The sequence below is a fragment of the Meles meles genome, chromosome 2, assembly GCF_922984935.1.
Source record: "Meles meles chromosome 2, mMelMel3.1 paternal haplotype, whole genome shotgun sequence".
Lineage (NCBI taxonomy): Eukaryota > Metazoa > Chordata > Mammalia > Carnivora > Mustelidae > Meles > Meles meles.
In genome coordinates, this window is record NC_060067.1 from 171070550 (window position 1) to 171085432 (window position 14883).

A 14883-nucleotide genomic window follows, 5' to 3' on the forward strand; every position below is an offset into this window, starting at 1 on the left:
GGGGGCTGGCCATGCCACAAAACCAGCCATGTATCAGAGGACTGTGTCTTTGAGCCACTTGATAATCAGCCTGACTTTTGGGGGGAGGAGCGCTGGAAACTGCCTTCAACCCCATGGTCACTGATACAATCAATCACACCTACATAATGAAACCCCAATAAAAACTTGGAAACATGAAAACTCAGGTGAGCCTCTCTGGTTGGCAGTACTTTGGAACTGTCTCACAGAAACGTGCTGGAGTATGACAGGTCTTGATTCCAGAGAAAGGGAACAACAGAAACTTTGCATTTGGGACTTCCTAGACCTTACTATATGCATTTTTGGGGTGGGAGGGATTTGGTTCTGGTTTGTATTCACTTGCTATAATAATACTGTCATCATTCCTGAGTTCTATGAGCCAGAACCCTGGGGGGAGGTGGTGGGAACTCCTGGATTTACAGTCAGATGGTCAGATTTCTTAAAAAATACAACTTTACTTAACTGACATTTAGCATTTTTCATGCTGTCTATTGTATTTTTTTCTCTGTTTGTTGCATGTTCAAGTCCTATACTGTTCTTTAGTACCCCTAACGGTTTGTTCCATTGCCTTCATGATTAAAAACATTCTCACATCCAGAAATTGACTAGTTATTAATTTACATTTTATTTTTACTTTTATAGTTTTATGTCTCACTTTTGATGGAGATCAAGACAAGCTACTCCAAAGTATGGCACCTTGGTATACTGAATACGGAATACTTCAAGCTGAAGGAATTTGTGAAAGAAGAGGTACAGGATAGATTTTCTAACCTTCTGCTGAAGCAGGTCATAAAATCCTCATGTAAGAGATGCCTTCCCTATACTCAAAGCAAAGGAAAGAAGCATCCTTATCTCCAAAGATAGAGGGATTTTGAAAGAATCTTGAATCAATAGGAATTGCTGTTTCCCCCAGGTTACTATCCTTAGCTCAAATTCTTGTGTGCCCAATCACATGTTCCCATGATTCTCCATTCTTCATCAAACTCAGCCCTAAAACCCTCAAGTTTAAATACTTCTTTGAAAAAAATAATATTTTTTTCATTTTCATTTCCTTAAGAAGGTCTCTATGTCATGTAAAACTTAAATACATGTGTATCCTTATTAATCTGTCCTTTGATACAAGTCTCAGCTGAGAACTTGGATGGGTAGAAGAAAAAGGTATTTTTCCTCCCCTATAGTTTCGGTATAAATATTCATCTAGAAATAGCTTTGGGTATGGTTAGAGTTGAAGGCCCACTTTCTGCCAAACGAGAAACCAATAATTAAGCGTGAGGTAGACTGCTGGTTTAAGATATGTATTTACAATGGCTTTAGAAATTAGTTTACTATTTGTAGTTCATTGGGGTATTTTTAAAAATTAGGAGTAGTTACTGAATACCTATAGCTACAAGACAAATATGTAAGATTTAAAGACAAATGAGAAATTTAAACGCATGATTTTTTTAAATAAAAATGAGGCACAGTATATCATAAGTGCAAAGAAAAATATTCTCAAAAAATGAGGAGAATATTTTTAAAATTTCCACATCTACTATTCCAGTTTGCTCCTTTAATTTCTCACAAACAGTAAGCATAAAGCTCCGACATACCTCTTGAATGGCTGTCATGACAACATGTTGAACAGATTCCTCCATCATCATAATGGCTTGGATGTACTCTGAAAATAAGAACAATCTGGAATGTCACTGTTCAAGTTAAAGATACTCAAGGAGTAAAGTCTCACACTTCATAAATTATTTTAAGTAGTTTTCTGTGTTTTCATTCTTCCTAGGAATTCTTCATGTTATATGCATCACAGGTAAGTAAAGGCTGAAAATCACAGTATTTCTGTTTCTTTAAGATAAGGCCACCACCACGACCATCACCATTACAAAGTTGAGGCTACAGCTAAAGGTCACAGGAATATAGCTTCTTAGGGATATTAGATGATGAAACAGCAAAGCCTGAAGCCAGAATGGAAAGAATTCCTTATTACTATTCCTAAAATTTAAAAATTATCTGTCTCTCACAATATACTTTGTTACAGGTTAAAAAAAACTCTGATGTCTGTGCTTTATTCTTGTCTGACATCAAAGTATTGCATCATGTACAATTCCTACCTTAATACTTTCTATTACAGAATAGAAAAATCTTAATAAACTTGAGAGGTGCTTAGGACAAAGAATTAAGATGAAGTTAAGATAGAAAGTGACATCATAATTAAACAAATACTGCATACCCCTGGACTTTAAAATACACACATCACTAATAAGCTAAAGTACCAACTTCATCAATCTTATCACTCTACTCTCACCACTACCAAAAAGAGAAGGATCTCTTAGCTGTCAGTAGAAAAAGATAATTTCTTGTCTTAAGAAAAAGCACTAGAAGTAGTCTTCCTTGTTTGCAAATCCAACAATGAATAGAAAAAGTGGCATTAAACAAAACAAACAAACAAAAATCAACAGGCCAGCTGGGTTCTATCGAATATGGTAAATATGTTTTAATAAGTAACATTTAGAAGAGTAAAGTAATTAGGGAATTTAAGCCTCAACCTGCCTCTCTTCCCATACATCCAAAAAAACCTCTTCACACATATACCAGAAGCTTGTCTCAGCACTTCAAGTATTACATGATGGAGTCTTACTGTGAAACTGTTAAAGTGATCTTTTGGTAAGAGTCATCTATTTGGAATGCCAAGCTCTATAATGCTTTGCGTGATGGATCTCATTTAAAAAAACAAAGTGTTTTGGCAGCACTACTAAATTCTGACATTCTGACATTCTGATTGTTAATGCCAAAGCTTTTTGTTAATCAAAAACATATTTTTAAGCAAGTGCTGTTCCAAGGATACTTCTACCCAATCAAATGTGTGGTGACATACAAATATACACAACACACTTAAATCACAGGCATTTCTTAGAGTAACAGTAAGAATGTATCAGAACCACTATTTGGAAAAAAAATCCTTTACTCTGAGCTCAATTTTTTTTGTTGTTGTTATTTGTCAGAGAGAACGCAGAAGCATGGAGAGCTGTAGGCAGGCCGAGGGAGAAGCAGGCTCCCTGCTGAGCAAGGAGCCCGATGTGGGACTCAATCCCAGGACCCTGGAATCATGACCTGTGTCGAAGGCACATGCTTAACCTACTGAGCCACCCAGGCATCCCTCAGTGTTTTGTTTTTTTTGTTTGTTTTGTTAACAAGGAGCATCCTGTAAGTCTTGGAATAGAAAGGAATACTTTTTGATATTCTGCTCAAAGGTATGAAACAAAAATCACAAGACGCTGGAGAAAATGGTACACCTAGGATGACTAAACAGCTCTTGAAATAAAAGACTGTAAACATGGAAAAGAAAAAGCAGTGGCACTGATAACGAGGAAGGAAAATTTAATGACAGCCTACTGGAAGTGAAGAAAATAACAGTGGGAACAGGGAGGTTAGGAAGTTAGTTAGGTGTGAGAGGGGAAGCGTTAGTTAAGAAGCGGTGTTGCCACGTCAAGGCCCTTCCCCGCGAACACCGTAAAAAGCTACATGGTAAAATGATGACAAGAACTGTGTTAATGTACAATCTGTGAAAAGCAAAAAAGCAAAACAAAACAAAACCCCCAAAAACAAAACAAAAACCTTACAAATCTTTAGCGTCCAAAATACAAGTATATATGATTATTGGGTACAGATCTATGAGGCTGGAGAATGAGATGTGATAGGTCAGCAAGATTACCTTGAAAACGTAGCTTTTAGGGCCAGAATTTATAGCAGATTAGTATAAAGAGTATGATGTTTAAACATGGAGAGACATCAGTTGTTGTCCTTGCCTAGCTTTTCACAAACCAGAAATCCTGGGCAAGTTATAGGATACTTAGTTTTCCTAATGTGTAAAAAGTATTTTTTGTTCTATTAGTACCTAGTAGAGTACTGGGCAGAAGAGAGACATTCAGTAATTCAGTGTGTTTTCTACTACTTATCTTTGTTTTTTCAATTTTAGCATTTCCCCCAATTTGAGAAGTCAGATGGTCAAGATAAAAGTATCCTAGGTCAATGTTCTGAGCAATCACTCCTTACCTCCAGTAATTGAAAACTCATCTAAACATAAGGCCTTTTTTATTTGTATAGTGCTTTATGGATTACAAAGCAAATACACATACACAATTTCATTTATTCCTCATGACCACCAGGTTTTGCATCCTCATTCTGTAGATGAGGAAACAGGCTGAGTGCGTGGTCCAATGTCAGTCAGGTAGCAAATGGAAGATCTTTCGTAAGCCTCACATCATACATCAGAAATGTGCAGTGACAAGTAATACTGAACTCAGGAATTCATTTACTTTGATTCTTAGTTTCTCAACTATGTTACCGAAAACAGAATGGCCTCTGGATAAATAAGATGTTAAAAATCCCGTTCAAAGTTTTCATCATTTATAAACAATTTCAGGAGAGAAACTGAACTTAGGTGTTGCAGGAGAAACTTGGTCTGTGTGAGAAGCTGGATTGTCTGCTTTTCCATAGGACTATGGATATAGGTAACATCTTTGTGTTCTCCTAGTTCTACTCTGTCATAAATCCAATTAGCAAACTCTTAATAGTTCTTTGCTTCCAAGAGGTGATGACTCTTGGAATAAACATATAAGAGGTCATTATTTGAATTCAGTGAACTTTATTAAATAAATTTTCATACACCTTTTAAAATCAAAGCATTTACTTAGAGATTTAATGTGTTTTGAATCTTAATTATACCTATCTTCTAATCTTGGACAAAAAACGTTTAGATATTTTAGTAATAAACAAAACTCACGAATGTAGAAAATTCTCTACTTTAATTCTTGAGTTGAACTGAATAAGCAAACTAACTTTAAGAGCATGCATGCTAAAATCTAAAAAGAATGGGGACAAAGAGAAATACATTGTTAGAAAAAACTCAGATCACAAACCAAATACTAGTCATAGCTTCAAGAAAACAATGTTGACCATTATTAAACTTGTCACAAGAACACTTAAAATGCATAGACAAGTCAAATAAAAATCTATTTTACATCATCAGGGGTGAAGTAAAAGGAATAAGAAAAAAAATCTTTGGGCTTAAAAAAAAAAATCTGTCTTCTATGAAGATCATAGTCTAGTATAATAGTAAAATACTATGTCATCATTATTTAGAATAGTCCCCTTCTGTTTCATCGCCCTTCTTCCCTTCCTCACTATTCTCTAATTATATTTGTGGTTTTTTTAAACTTCTCAAAGGTAACCTAAGTCTTTCTGACATTCAGTTCATACTATTCAGACTACTCTTATCCTCCTCTCCATTTTTGCTTAAATAACGTCCCTGGCCCACACCTGGACCGGCTCCCCCATTACACTTTACCTTCACAGCACTCATCACCACTCAGATCACACAGTTGTGTGTGGTACTGCTTACTGCCCTCCCCTCCACTCACCTAACAGTTCCACATGGGCAGTGCAGTGTCTATTCTGTCTGGCACTGTGCTCCTATCCCTGGCATAATGCATGAGTTCAATAAATTTTGTGAAATAAATCCCTCATACTTGTAATTTAAAGTATCCAATTTTGAGTGCCCAGAGATGAACTGATCCAGTTTAACCTTCTCATTACTGATGTTAATTTAGCTGGACCTTGTCCAATTAACAGTAAATTTCATCACATTCAGTATAGTTAAAAATAACCCACTCAAAGAATTATGTAATCTTGCTTAAAGGGAAAGAATATCATCACAATCAAATTTATTCTAAATTGCAAAACTCTTACACTTGCAAACAAAGTACCAGAAAAATTATAGAAAATGGCATTGTTTGGGGCACCCAGCTGGCTCATTTGGTACACTGCACAACTCCTGAGCTCTCAGAGTCATGAGCTGGAGCCCCATGTTGGGTGTGGAGCCTACTTGGGGGGGAGAAAATGGCATTGTTTGAGGATGGCCTTATGAAGATATTATTGTTTGAACGGTGATTTATATGAATATATACGATATGTACTACTTTCCTTAATTATTTTAAATGCATACACTAACATATAAATTACCTTGCTTCTGTTCACAGTTCACAGCACAGCCTAAGATGAGCTGAAGCATCCTTCCGAGCTCTGCCGCATCAGAATGTTCTCCAATAAGATTCACATCAGGAAGGGTAAAGTCATTAATTTGCTGTCCTAAAATCTGAATGGAGACAACAGGATTAGAATTGCACTTATATTTTATGTCCAAATAAAATATTTGATACAGATTAGTTTGTCAGCACCAGAAACTCATTGCTAACGACTTCACTCCCAATTTCTGTTTTTATCTCCCATACCTAAATTAAACAACCTCCATCACCACAACTTAGACCCCAATCTGGTATGTATGTACACTGACCAAAGAAACTGAGTACTTTGATCCCTTCACCACCCCAGAAAGACAATTTCTCTGAAGTTCTAAGTACAGTCTGAACAAGTGGGTACCAGAAAGAGGGGAGATTAAATATATGTTCACGCCCCAACAGTAAGATTCTCCCCAAACATGTTGACTCCATTTGACTCCAAAATGCTGATAGCCAAACACCAGGAAAGAGAATGGAGGATTCCTTCATGGGGAAATTGGCCCCAAATGAAATGAAATATTTGCAAAGGGTAGGTTCCTATAAGCATACAGTGAAAAAAGAAAATCCTAAACACATAGAACCAGGGCACCTGGGTGGCTCAGTGGGTTAAGTCTCTGCCTTCGGCTTAGGTCATGATCTCAGGGTCCTGGGATCGAGGCCCGTGTTGGGCTCTCTGCTCAGCGGGAAGCCTGCCTCCCCTTCTCTCTGCCTGCCTCTCTGCCTACTTGTGATCTCGCTCTCTGTCAAATAAATAAAATCTTTTTTAAACAACAACAACAACACAGAAGCAGAATGAATATGGCTCTAGCATTATGGGTAAACAGGTTAAAGAGGTCACGCAGTGTTTCGTGGCTCATGGTAATAGGTAGGAATCTGATTCTTAATACAATAGGAAACCATAAAAGACACAAAAGTGGCATAATCAGACTTATATTTTTAAATACCATTCAGGCTTTTGGGGCGCCTGGGTGGCTCAGTGGGTTAAAGCCTCTGCCTTGGGGCGCCTGGGTGGCTCAGTGGGTTAAGCCGCTGCCTTCGGCTCGGGTCATGATCTCAGGGTCCTGGGATCGAGCCCCGCATCGGGCTCTCTGCTCGGCGGGAAGCCTGCTTCCTCCGCTCGCTCTCTCTCTGCCTGCCTCTCTGCCTACTTGTGATCTCTCTCTGTGTGTCAAATAAATAAAATCTTTAAAAAAAAAAAAAAAAAAAAAGCCTCTGCCTTCGGCTCAGGTCATTATCCCAGGGTTCTGGGATTCATCCCCCCATTGGGCTCTTTGCTCAGCAGGAAACCTGCTTCCCCTCCCCTCTCTCTGCCTACTTGTGTTCTCTGTCTGTCAAATATATAAAATAAAATCTTAAAAAAAAATTATTCAGGGGCGCCTGGGTGGCTCAGTGGGTTAAGCCGCTGCCTTCGGCTCAGGTCATGATCTCAGGGTCCTGGGATCGAGTTCCGCATCGGGCTCTCTGCTCAGCAGCGAGTCGGCTTCCCTCTCTCTCTGCCTGCCTCTCTGTCTACTTGTGATCTCTCTCTGTCAAATAAATAAATAAAATCTTTAAAAAAAAAAAAAAAAAAGAACAGACTGTAGAGTGGCAAGGGTGAAATCAGGGTTATCAGTCAGACTACTCTAGAAATCTAAGCAAGAGCTAATGATGGCTTGGTAGAAGGTGGTAGCAGTTAGAGACAGAAAAAGCTGTTATTTTTGACATTTAACTATTAAGTCTTATGATGATATCAAAGGAGGACTACAGGATTATTTATAGGTTTTGGGCTTGAGTAATAGGGTGGACGGCAAGATCACTTACTGAGTTGTGAAGATAAATGATTTATGTATAGATGTAGGTATAAACGGAGATAAAATTGTGGGGCTTCCAGGGTATGTTGTGTCCATTTGACATCTGTGATCATGAAATTTAAAGTAAAACTAGTTCTACTGCTTGATTTTTCCCCCAAGGTATGCCTTGACTGTTCTGATGTTAGAGGATAAATTGAATTAATCTAGGGATGAGAGTCTGCCAAGGAATAAAACTAAAGTAAGCAAGGGAGTTGGCTATAATGATACCAGGATTCTAAACCACCTTCACAAGGGGAGAAAAGAAGAGTTAATAGATGGCAGAAAAGGAAATATAACATAAGTTAATAATCATCTACAAACTATCCATATTACAGTGAAAAAGAGCATTTACCTACTACCTAAGAGATAGCTGTCTGAACCAACATCCTAAAAACCATACAGTGGAAGATAAATGGTGAATTTGGGTAAATTTTCCTTTACTTGAAACTATTGAAAAATATTATAAAATTATATTATCCTATAGTAATACTTCAAAGCAGAGTGAGAAAAAGTCCTTACCTCATGATTGTAATCCAGGATTCCCTTTAAAATTTTCTTTAAATTGCTTATCTGTTTAGAGAGAAATAAAACAACTGCATAAAAGGCAAGCACAAATCAAAATATAATTTAACATAAAAAATTTTGGGGGGCAACTGGGTGGCTTAGTTGGTTAAACATCTGCTTTTGGCTCAGGTCATGATCTCAGGGTCTTAGGATCAAGCCCCACATCACTGGGCTCCCAGCTCAGTGGGAAGCCTACTTTTCTTCTTCTCTCTCTCCCTCTGCCCACACCCCACATACTTGCTCACTCTCTCTGAACTAAAATCTTAAAAATTTCTGAACCAACTAATTATTCTATTAATCATAAATAAATACTAAAAAAAAATCAACAGTACATGTGAATTACCCTAATCATCAAAAAAGGACTATCAATGGCTCAATTTAAGTGATCTCAAGAGATTTATTTTAAAAAATTGTTTTTCGGGGATGCCTGGGTGGCTCAGTCAGTTAAGCATCTGCCTTCAGCTCAGGTCGTGATTCTAGGGTCCTGGATCGAATCCCAAGTCGAGTTCCTTGCTCCACCTCTTCCTCTACTGCTCCCCGCTTGTGCTTGCTCTCGGTCTCTGACAAATAAATAAAAACTTAAAAAAAAAAAAGATTAATTAAAAAAATTGTTTCCAGGGGTGCCTGGGTGGCTCAGTGGATTAAGCCTCTGTCTTCCGCTCAGGTCATGATCTCAGGGTCCTGGGACTGAGCCCTGAGTCAGGCTCTCTGCTCAGCAGGGAGCGTGCTTCCTCCTCTCTCTCTCTGCCTGCCTCTCTGCCTAACTGTGATCTCTGTCTGTCAAATAAATAAATTTTTAAAAAAAGTCTTTAAAAAAATAATAAAATGGTAGTTTACTTCTCATTGAAAAGAGCTACAATAATCAATGGTACCTTAAAATTGAAGAAATATAACATACGATATAATACAGAGAATAGGAATGCAGAGAGAATTGGAACTGACATTTCCAGTTCTGAATGTTAAGAATATAAGTTTTCCCCCCTTCTCTATATTCCTGTCCCTGCCACATTCATGACACTGAAGACCGTGTGCATTTTACATGTGAGTTGCATGCGTGGAAGATAGGATATATAACTCTCTCTTTGGTCAAGACACCAAGCAAACACAAACTGATCAGTAGCATTATTTTAAATATTCAGAATTGCTTTACACATGCTATAATATTAAAAACTAATCATTTAGGCATGCCTCTGTGGCTTAGTTGAGTGAATGACTCTTGATTTTGGCTCAGGTCATGAACTCAGGGTTGTGAGATCGAGCCCCACATTGGGCTCTGCACTGGGTGTGGAGCCTGCTTAGGATTCTCTCCACTCTGTTCCTCCCTCCCTTGCTCCTTGTCTATAAAAAAAATATATATATAGGCATATATTTATATATATATATATAATATATGTAAAATATTTTAACATGTTATATATAAAATATTATATATGTACAAGTCATTGAACTGTCTATTCTTGGAAGATTATTTAGAAATTAAAATAGTGGCTTAAATCAGTGTCCATTCATTCACTCTAGCCTAGTAAACAAAAGGAATTAAATTTTGGCAGACCCAGTATTTAAACAATGACTATTTTTTATCAAGTATGTGTTTTATGGAAGAAATACAAAGACAAACCAAGCTTAACATATTTCAAGTCCAGGGACTTCACATGCTTACTCATTTGCATTTCTGAGTCTATATCCTCTATATCAAAGAGAAATGGTTATAGAGCTTTCCAAACTGGCAGTCATAATCATCACTGGGTCATAAAAATCAATTTAGTGTAACAAAATTATAGAGACGGAGAACAAATTAATGGTTTCCAGGTAACAGGGTGGGGGAGTATGTGGTGTGGATGTGGTCATGAAGGAAGCATGTAGAGTCTTACAGAAATGTAACAATTCTGTGTCTTCACTGTAGTGGGCATTACAGGAAACTACATTATCGCTAGAGCTACACAGAAGTGTACAAACACCAAATGGCATAGGTAAAACTGGTGAAACCTGAATGAACTGACTTGTACCAATGTTAGTTTCCTAGTTTTGATATTGGATTATAGTTATGCAAGATGTAACCCTGGGGGAACTGGGTGAAAGATACACAGAACTTCTATACATTTTTTGGCAGCCCCCTGTCAATCTAGAATTATTTCAAAATATAAAACTAATTTAGTGGGTTGCAACTAATTTTTTAAAAATCAAAATGTCAGTGTCTAGAATAAGGGAAAAAACTTGTTCAACTATGTTTGTGCATATGTTTAGGTGGACAGGAGGCTACAATGTAAACTGTATTTCTTTTCATTTTTTTCTTTTTTTAATATTTCATTTATTTGACAGAGTGAGACACAGTGAGAGAGCACACAAGCAGCGGGACTGGGAGAGGGAGAAGCAGGAAGCCAGATGCAGGGCTCAATTCCAAGACCCTGGGATCATGACCTGGGCTGAAGAAGACCCTTAATATCTGAGCCGCCCAGGCACCCCTCTTTCTGTGGGTTTTGACTTTCTCAAAGAAGCCTGAGAAATACTGGAACTTAAGGCTACTAAGAAAGAAATGAAAATACTTCATTCTCTTAGTGTTCTGGGCTCAGTTAACATTGACCAATATTTTCTCATTATTAGTAACAACTCTAGCAACTAACATTACACATGCACTATCCCAAATATGTTATATATACTAACTCATTTATTTCTGTCAGGTAGATCCTATTACAATCCTCATTTTACAAATAGGGGACTGAGGTACAGAATGATCAGACTTTGTCACAGACACTGAATGGTAGAGCTGTGATACAAACACAGGCACCTTGGCTCTAGAGTCCATGCCCACTGTCACTGTGTCCCACTGACTTACACTATGTATGTATCTTTGTGAGCAACTTCAAGTTACCTCTAATCCTTAATTCTGGATTATTTTACTACAGGCAATCTAGGTTTCTGAAGTTCACTGAACACATCAGATGGAAATTCAACAGATATTATATACAAACAACTAAAAGACTGTTTAACAGATGGGAAAATAAAAAGAAAATACCTTTAACCTCCAATTATCTCCTACTTCGGTTTTGATTCTGTTTAGCCAATTTTCATCAAAATATGCAGGATCTCTGCAAATAAGAAAAGGCCAGCATATTAATCATGCAACTATCAAGCTTAAAGAAAAAAAAAACAGAAACCTATCCCATAACCTCTCTTAACTGCAACATAAAAATATATTTACCACATATTTGTCACTAAATAACTCAGTCTGGAGACCAGATACAATTATACTAGACTTCTCTAAAATCAACCTGTTATCTGTGCATCATAAAGCATATATATATTATCAAAACCTACAAGGTGAAAAATGATTATAGTTGATACATTTTATAAAAACTAATTATAGATGAATCAGCTACACTAAATTTAACATAATTTTTAGATACAATAATATCTAAAACCAGTCAAAACTGATGACACATCGGATGCTTAACTGACTTCCCCACCCAGGTGATCCAAAATTTCAATTTTTAGGGGCGCCTGGGTGGCTCAATGAAAATGAACAAGTAAATAAATAAATAGTATAGACTGAGAACCTATTTTCTCACGTGTAATACTAAGCATAAGACAAGTTGGACACTTTCTGCAAAATGCTTAAAATCTAAACAGTAGTGGTGTGGTCAAATTGAAACACCTATGAATATACCTATAGTTATTTTTCTTAGGAAAATTCCTAAAACTACTATAGAAAGAAAAAAAAAATTTTTAGCCTAGCATGATCACTTTAAAATTTTGAAACCAATGCTTTAAGATGTTAAGTTGTTTATTCAAGACCACAGATTGAATACTTAATGTCTGTCCTGCTTTAGCAAGTGCTAAGTTCGGAGATCTTTTCAGAATGCCACAACTGTCTCCGTTCACCCCCAAAACATAATGGCAATGAGAAAAATGTTAGAAAGAAAAAAAATCTACATTTCAATTTAACTGTTGCTCAAACTGATACAATCAGCACTAAATTGTGTTCATATTTTTAAATGAAGTACCATGCTACTCACAATTTTCTATGTCACTGTTAAAATAGAAAAATGTATTTAGGTATGAAATTTATGAAAAAAAAAAACAGTTACAACTAAAGTCACCTCTAGAAATCTATTATTTTTTTAGTTTAAAAAATTTTATTTTTATTATTATTTCATAATTTTGGGGGCCTGTTTCATATGGCTTTTAAAAATAGCTTTATTGAGATATAATTCATATACCATACAACTCATCTATTTAAAGTATACAATGCAATGAATTTTAAATCTAATGTTAGGCCAGCTCCATCTCTTCCCCCAAAATCCTTTATCTATCACCCATCACTGCCTATTTCCCTTTCTCCAGTCCCTAGAAATTACTCATTGCCTTTCTGTCTCCATGGGTTTGCCTATTCTGGACATTTCAATAAATGAAATCAGACACTTTGTGGTCTTTTCTGTCTGGCTTCTTTCATTTAGGATGGTTTTAGGATTCATTCATATTGCAGTATGTATTACCACTTCATTTCTTTTTATGACTCAACCATACTCCATTTATGGATATAACACATTTTGGTTATCCATGCATCAGCTGATGTGCATTTGGGTTGTTTCTACTCTTTAGCTATTATGAATAATGATGCTTTGAACATTTGTTCACCAGTTCTGTGTGGACATGTTTCTTGTGGGTATATGCCCAGGAGTGGAACTGCTGGTCCCACAGTAACTCTGTGTTTGAAACAAGGCCAAACTGTTTTCCAAAGTAGTTATATCACTTTTCATTCCCACCAGCAATGTTATGTTGGTTCCAATTTCTCCACAGCTGTGCCAACACTTGTTATTTTCTCTCCTTTTAATTACAGCCATCCCAGTGGATGTGAAGAGGTATGTCACATCTTGATGGTCTTGATTTATATTTTTGAGAACTAATCATGTTAAGCATACTCTCTTTGGAGAAAAGTCTACTCAGTCTTTACTTACTTAAAAATTTTGTTGTCCTTTTTATCACTGAGTTCTAAGAGCTGCTTTTGAGTTTTGGGGTTTTTCCCCTCCTTAGTATTCAAGAAAAAAGCACCTTCTCAGTCATAAAACACGTAAATAATTTCTCACATTCCGTAAGTTGTCCTTTCATTTTTCTAAGAGTTCTATAGTTTTAATTCTTATTTTAATTCTTATGGGTCTAGGATCCATTTGTGTATGGTGTAAGGGAGGGGTCTAAATTCATTCTTCTGCATGTGGATAGTCACACCCATTTTATTTTTAAGCTTAATCCAGCTTTTTTAGAAGTTCAACAAAAGGGGTGCCTGGGTGGCTCAGTGGGTTAAGCCTCTGCCTTCGGCTTGGGTCATGATCTCAGGGTACTGGGATCGAGCCCCGCATCAGGCTCTCTCCTCAGCAGGGAGCCTGCTTTCCCCTCTCTCTGCCTGCCTCTCTGCCTACTTGTGATCTCTCTCTCTGTCAAATAAATAAGTAAAATATTAAAAAAAAAAAAAGTTCAACAAAAGAATAATAAGGTGGCTCAGTGGGTTAAAGCCTCTGCCTTCGGCTCAGGTCATGATCCCAGAGTTCTGGGATCAAGTCCCGCATCGGGCTCTCTGCTCTGCAGGGAGCCTGCTTCCTCCTCTCTCTCTGCCTTCTTCTCTGCCTAGTTGTGGTTTCTCTCTGTCAAATAAATAAAATATTAAAAAAAAAAAAAAAAAAAGCCTCTGCCTTCCGCTCTGGTCACGATCCCAGGGTCCTGGGATCGAGCCCCGCATCGGGCTCTCTGCTTAGCAGGGAGCCTGCTTCCTGCTCTCTCTCTGCCTGCCTCTCTGCCTACTTGTGATCTCTGTCAAATAAATAAACAAAATGTTAAAAAAAAAAAAAAGAATAATAAAAATTAAGTAACAAATTTGAACAGCCTTGTACAAAAAGGGGAAATTATTGGAAGATCACTGAGGTATGTTATGATATTGAAGGATAACTAGGAATCACAAAGCACTAGAATAAAGACCCAGGAAGCTGTTAGGAACCCAGATAGTACTCTCCTTCTGACTTTAGTCTTTGTTTCTGCCCATCTATACCATTCTCTCTGCAGACTGACTTTTCCTTTTTCTCCATGTACAGTGCTGAAAATAGCGTAAACACGTTCCAAGTCTTCAACACTTTAGTTCACACAAATAGTTTAAAGACCAGTCATCATTCGGTCCCACTTCTAAATACCCAGATCATTCCAAATAATCCAGCTAGAGTCTCTTTTTTATCCCTAATCCAATTTCTATGTGACCGAAAGGATAAAAGGCTTGCAAGTAGGTCAGACACAACTTTAGGAGGAAGAATGCCCACACCTGGCAGGACAAGGGTGAATTTTCAGATAAGTGACTATTACAAAATGGGCAGACCATCCCAGAAAGTGTCCTTTTTCCTTAAAACCTCTTATAAAAATAGATACTG

At 37.2% G+C, this 14883-nt stretch overlaps 1 protein-coding gene across 4 annotated transcripts in view; it reads right to left on the reverse strand.

Annotated features, from left to right (window-relative positions):
- Positions 1-14883, reverse strand: part of HOOK3 (hook microtubule tethering protein 3) — a 107491-nt gene that overhangs the window by 68620 nt on the left and 23988 nt on the right. For all 4 annotated transcript variants that reach the window (XM_045997874.1, XM_045997872.1, XM_045997875.1 and 1 more), the window contains exons 3-6: positions 11490-11562; positions 8432-8482; positions 6028-6160; positions 1608-1675 (exon numbers count right to left, since the gene is read on the reverse strand). In XM_045997874.1, the coding sequence (XP_045853830.1) occupies positions 1608-1675; positions 6028-6160; positions 8432-8482; positions 11490-11562 (325 nt within the window). The remainder of the gene's footprint in view (positions 1-1607; positions 1676-6027; positions 6161-8431; positions 8483-11489; positions 11563-14883) is intronic.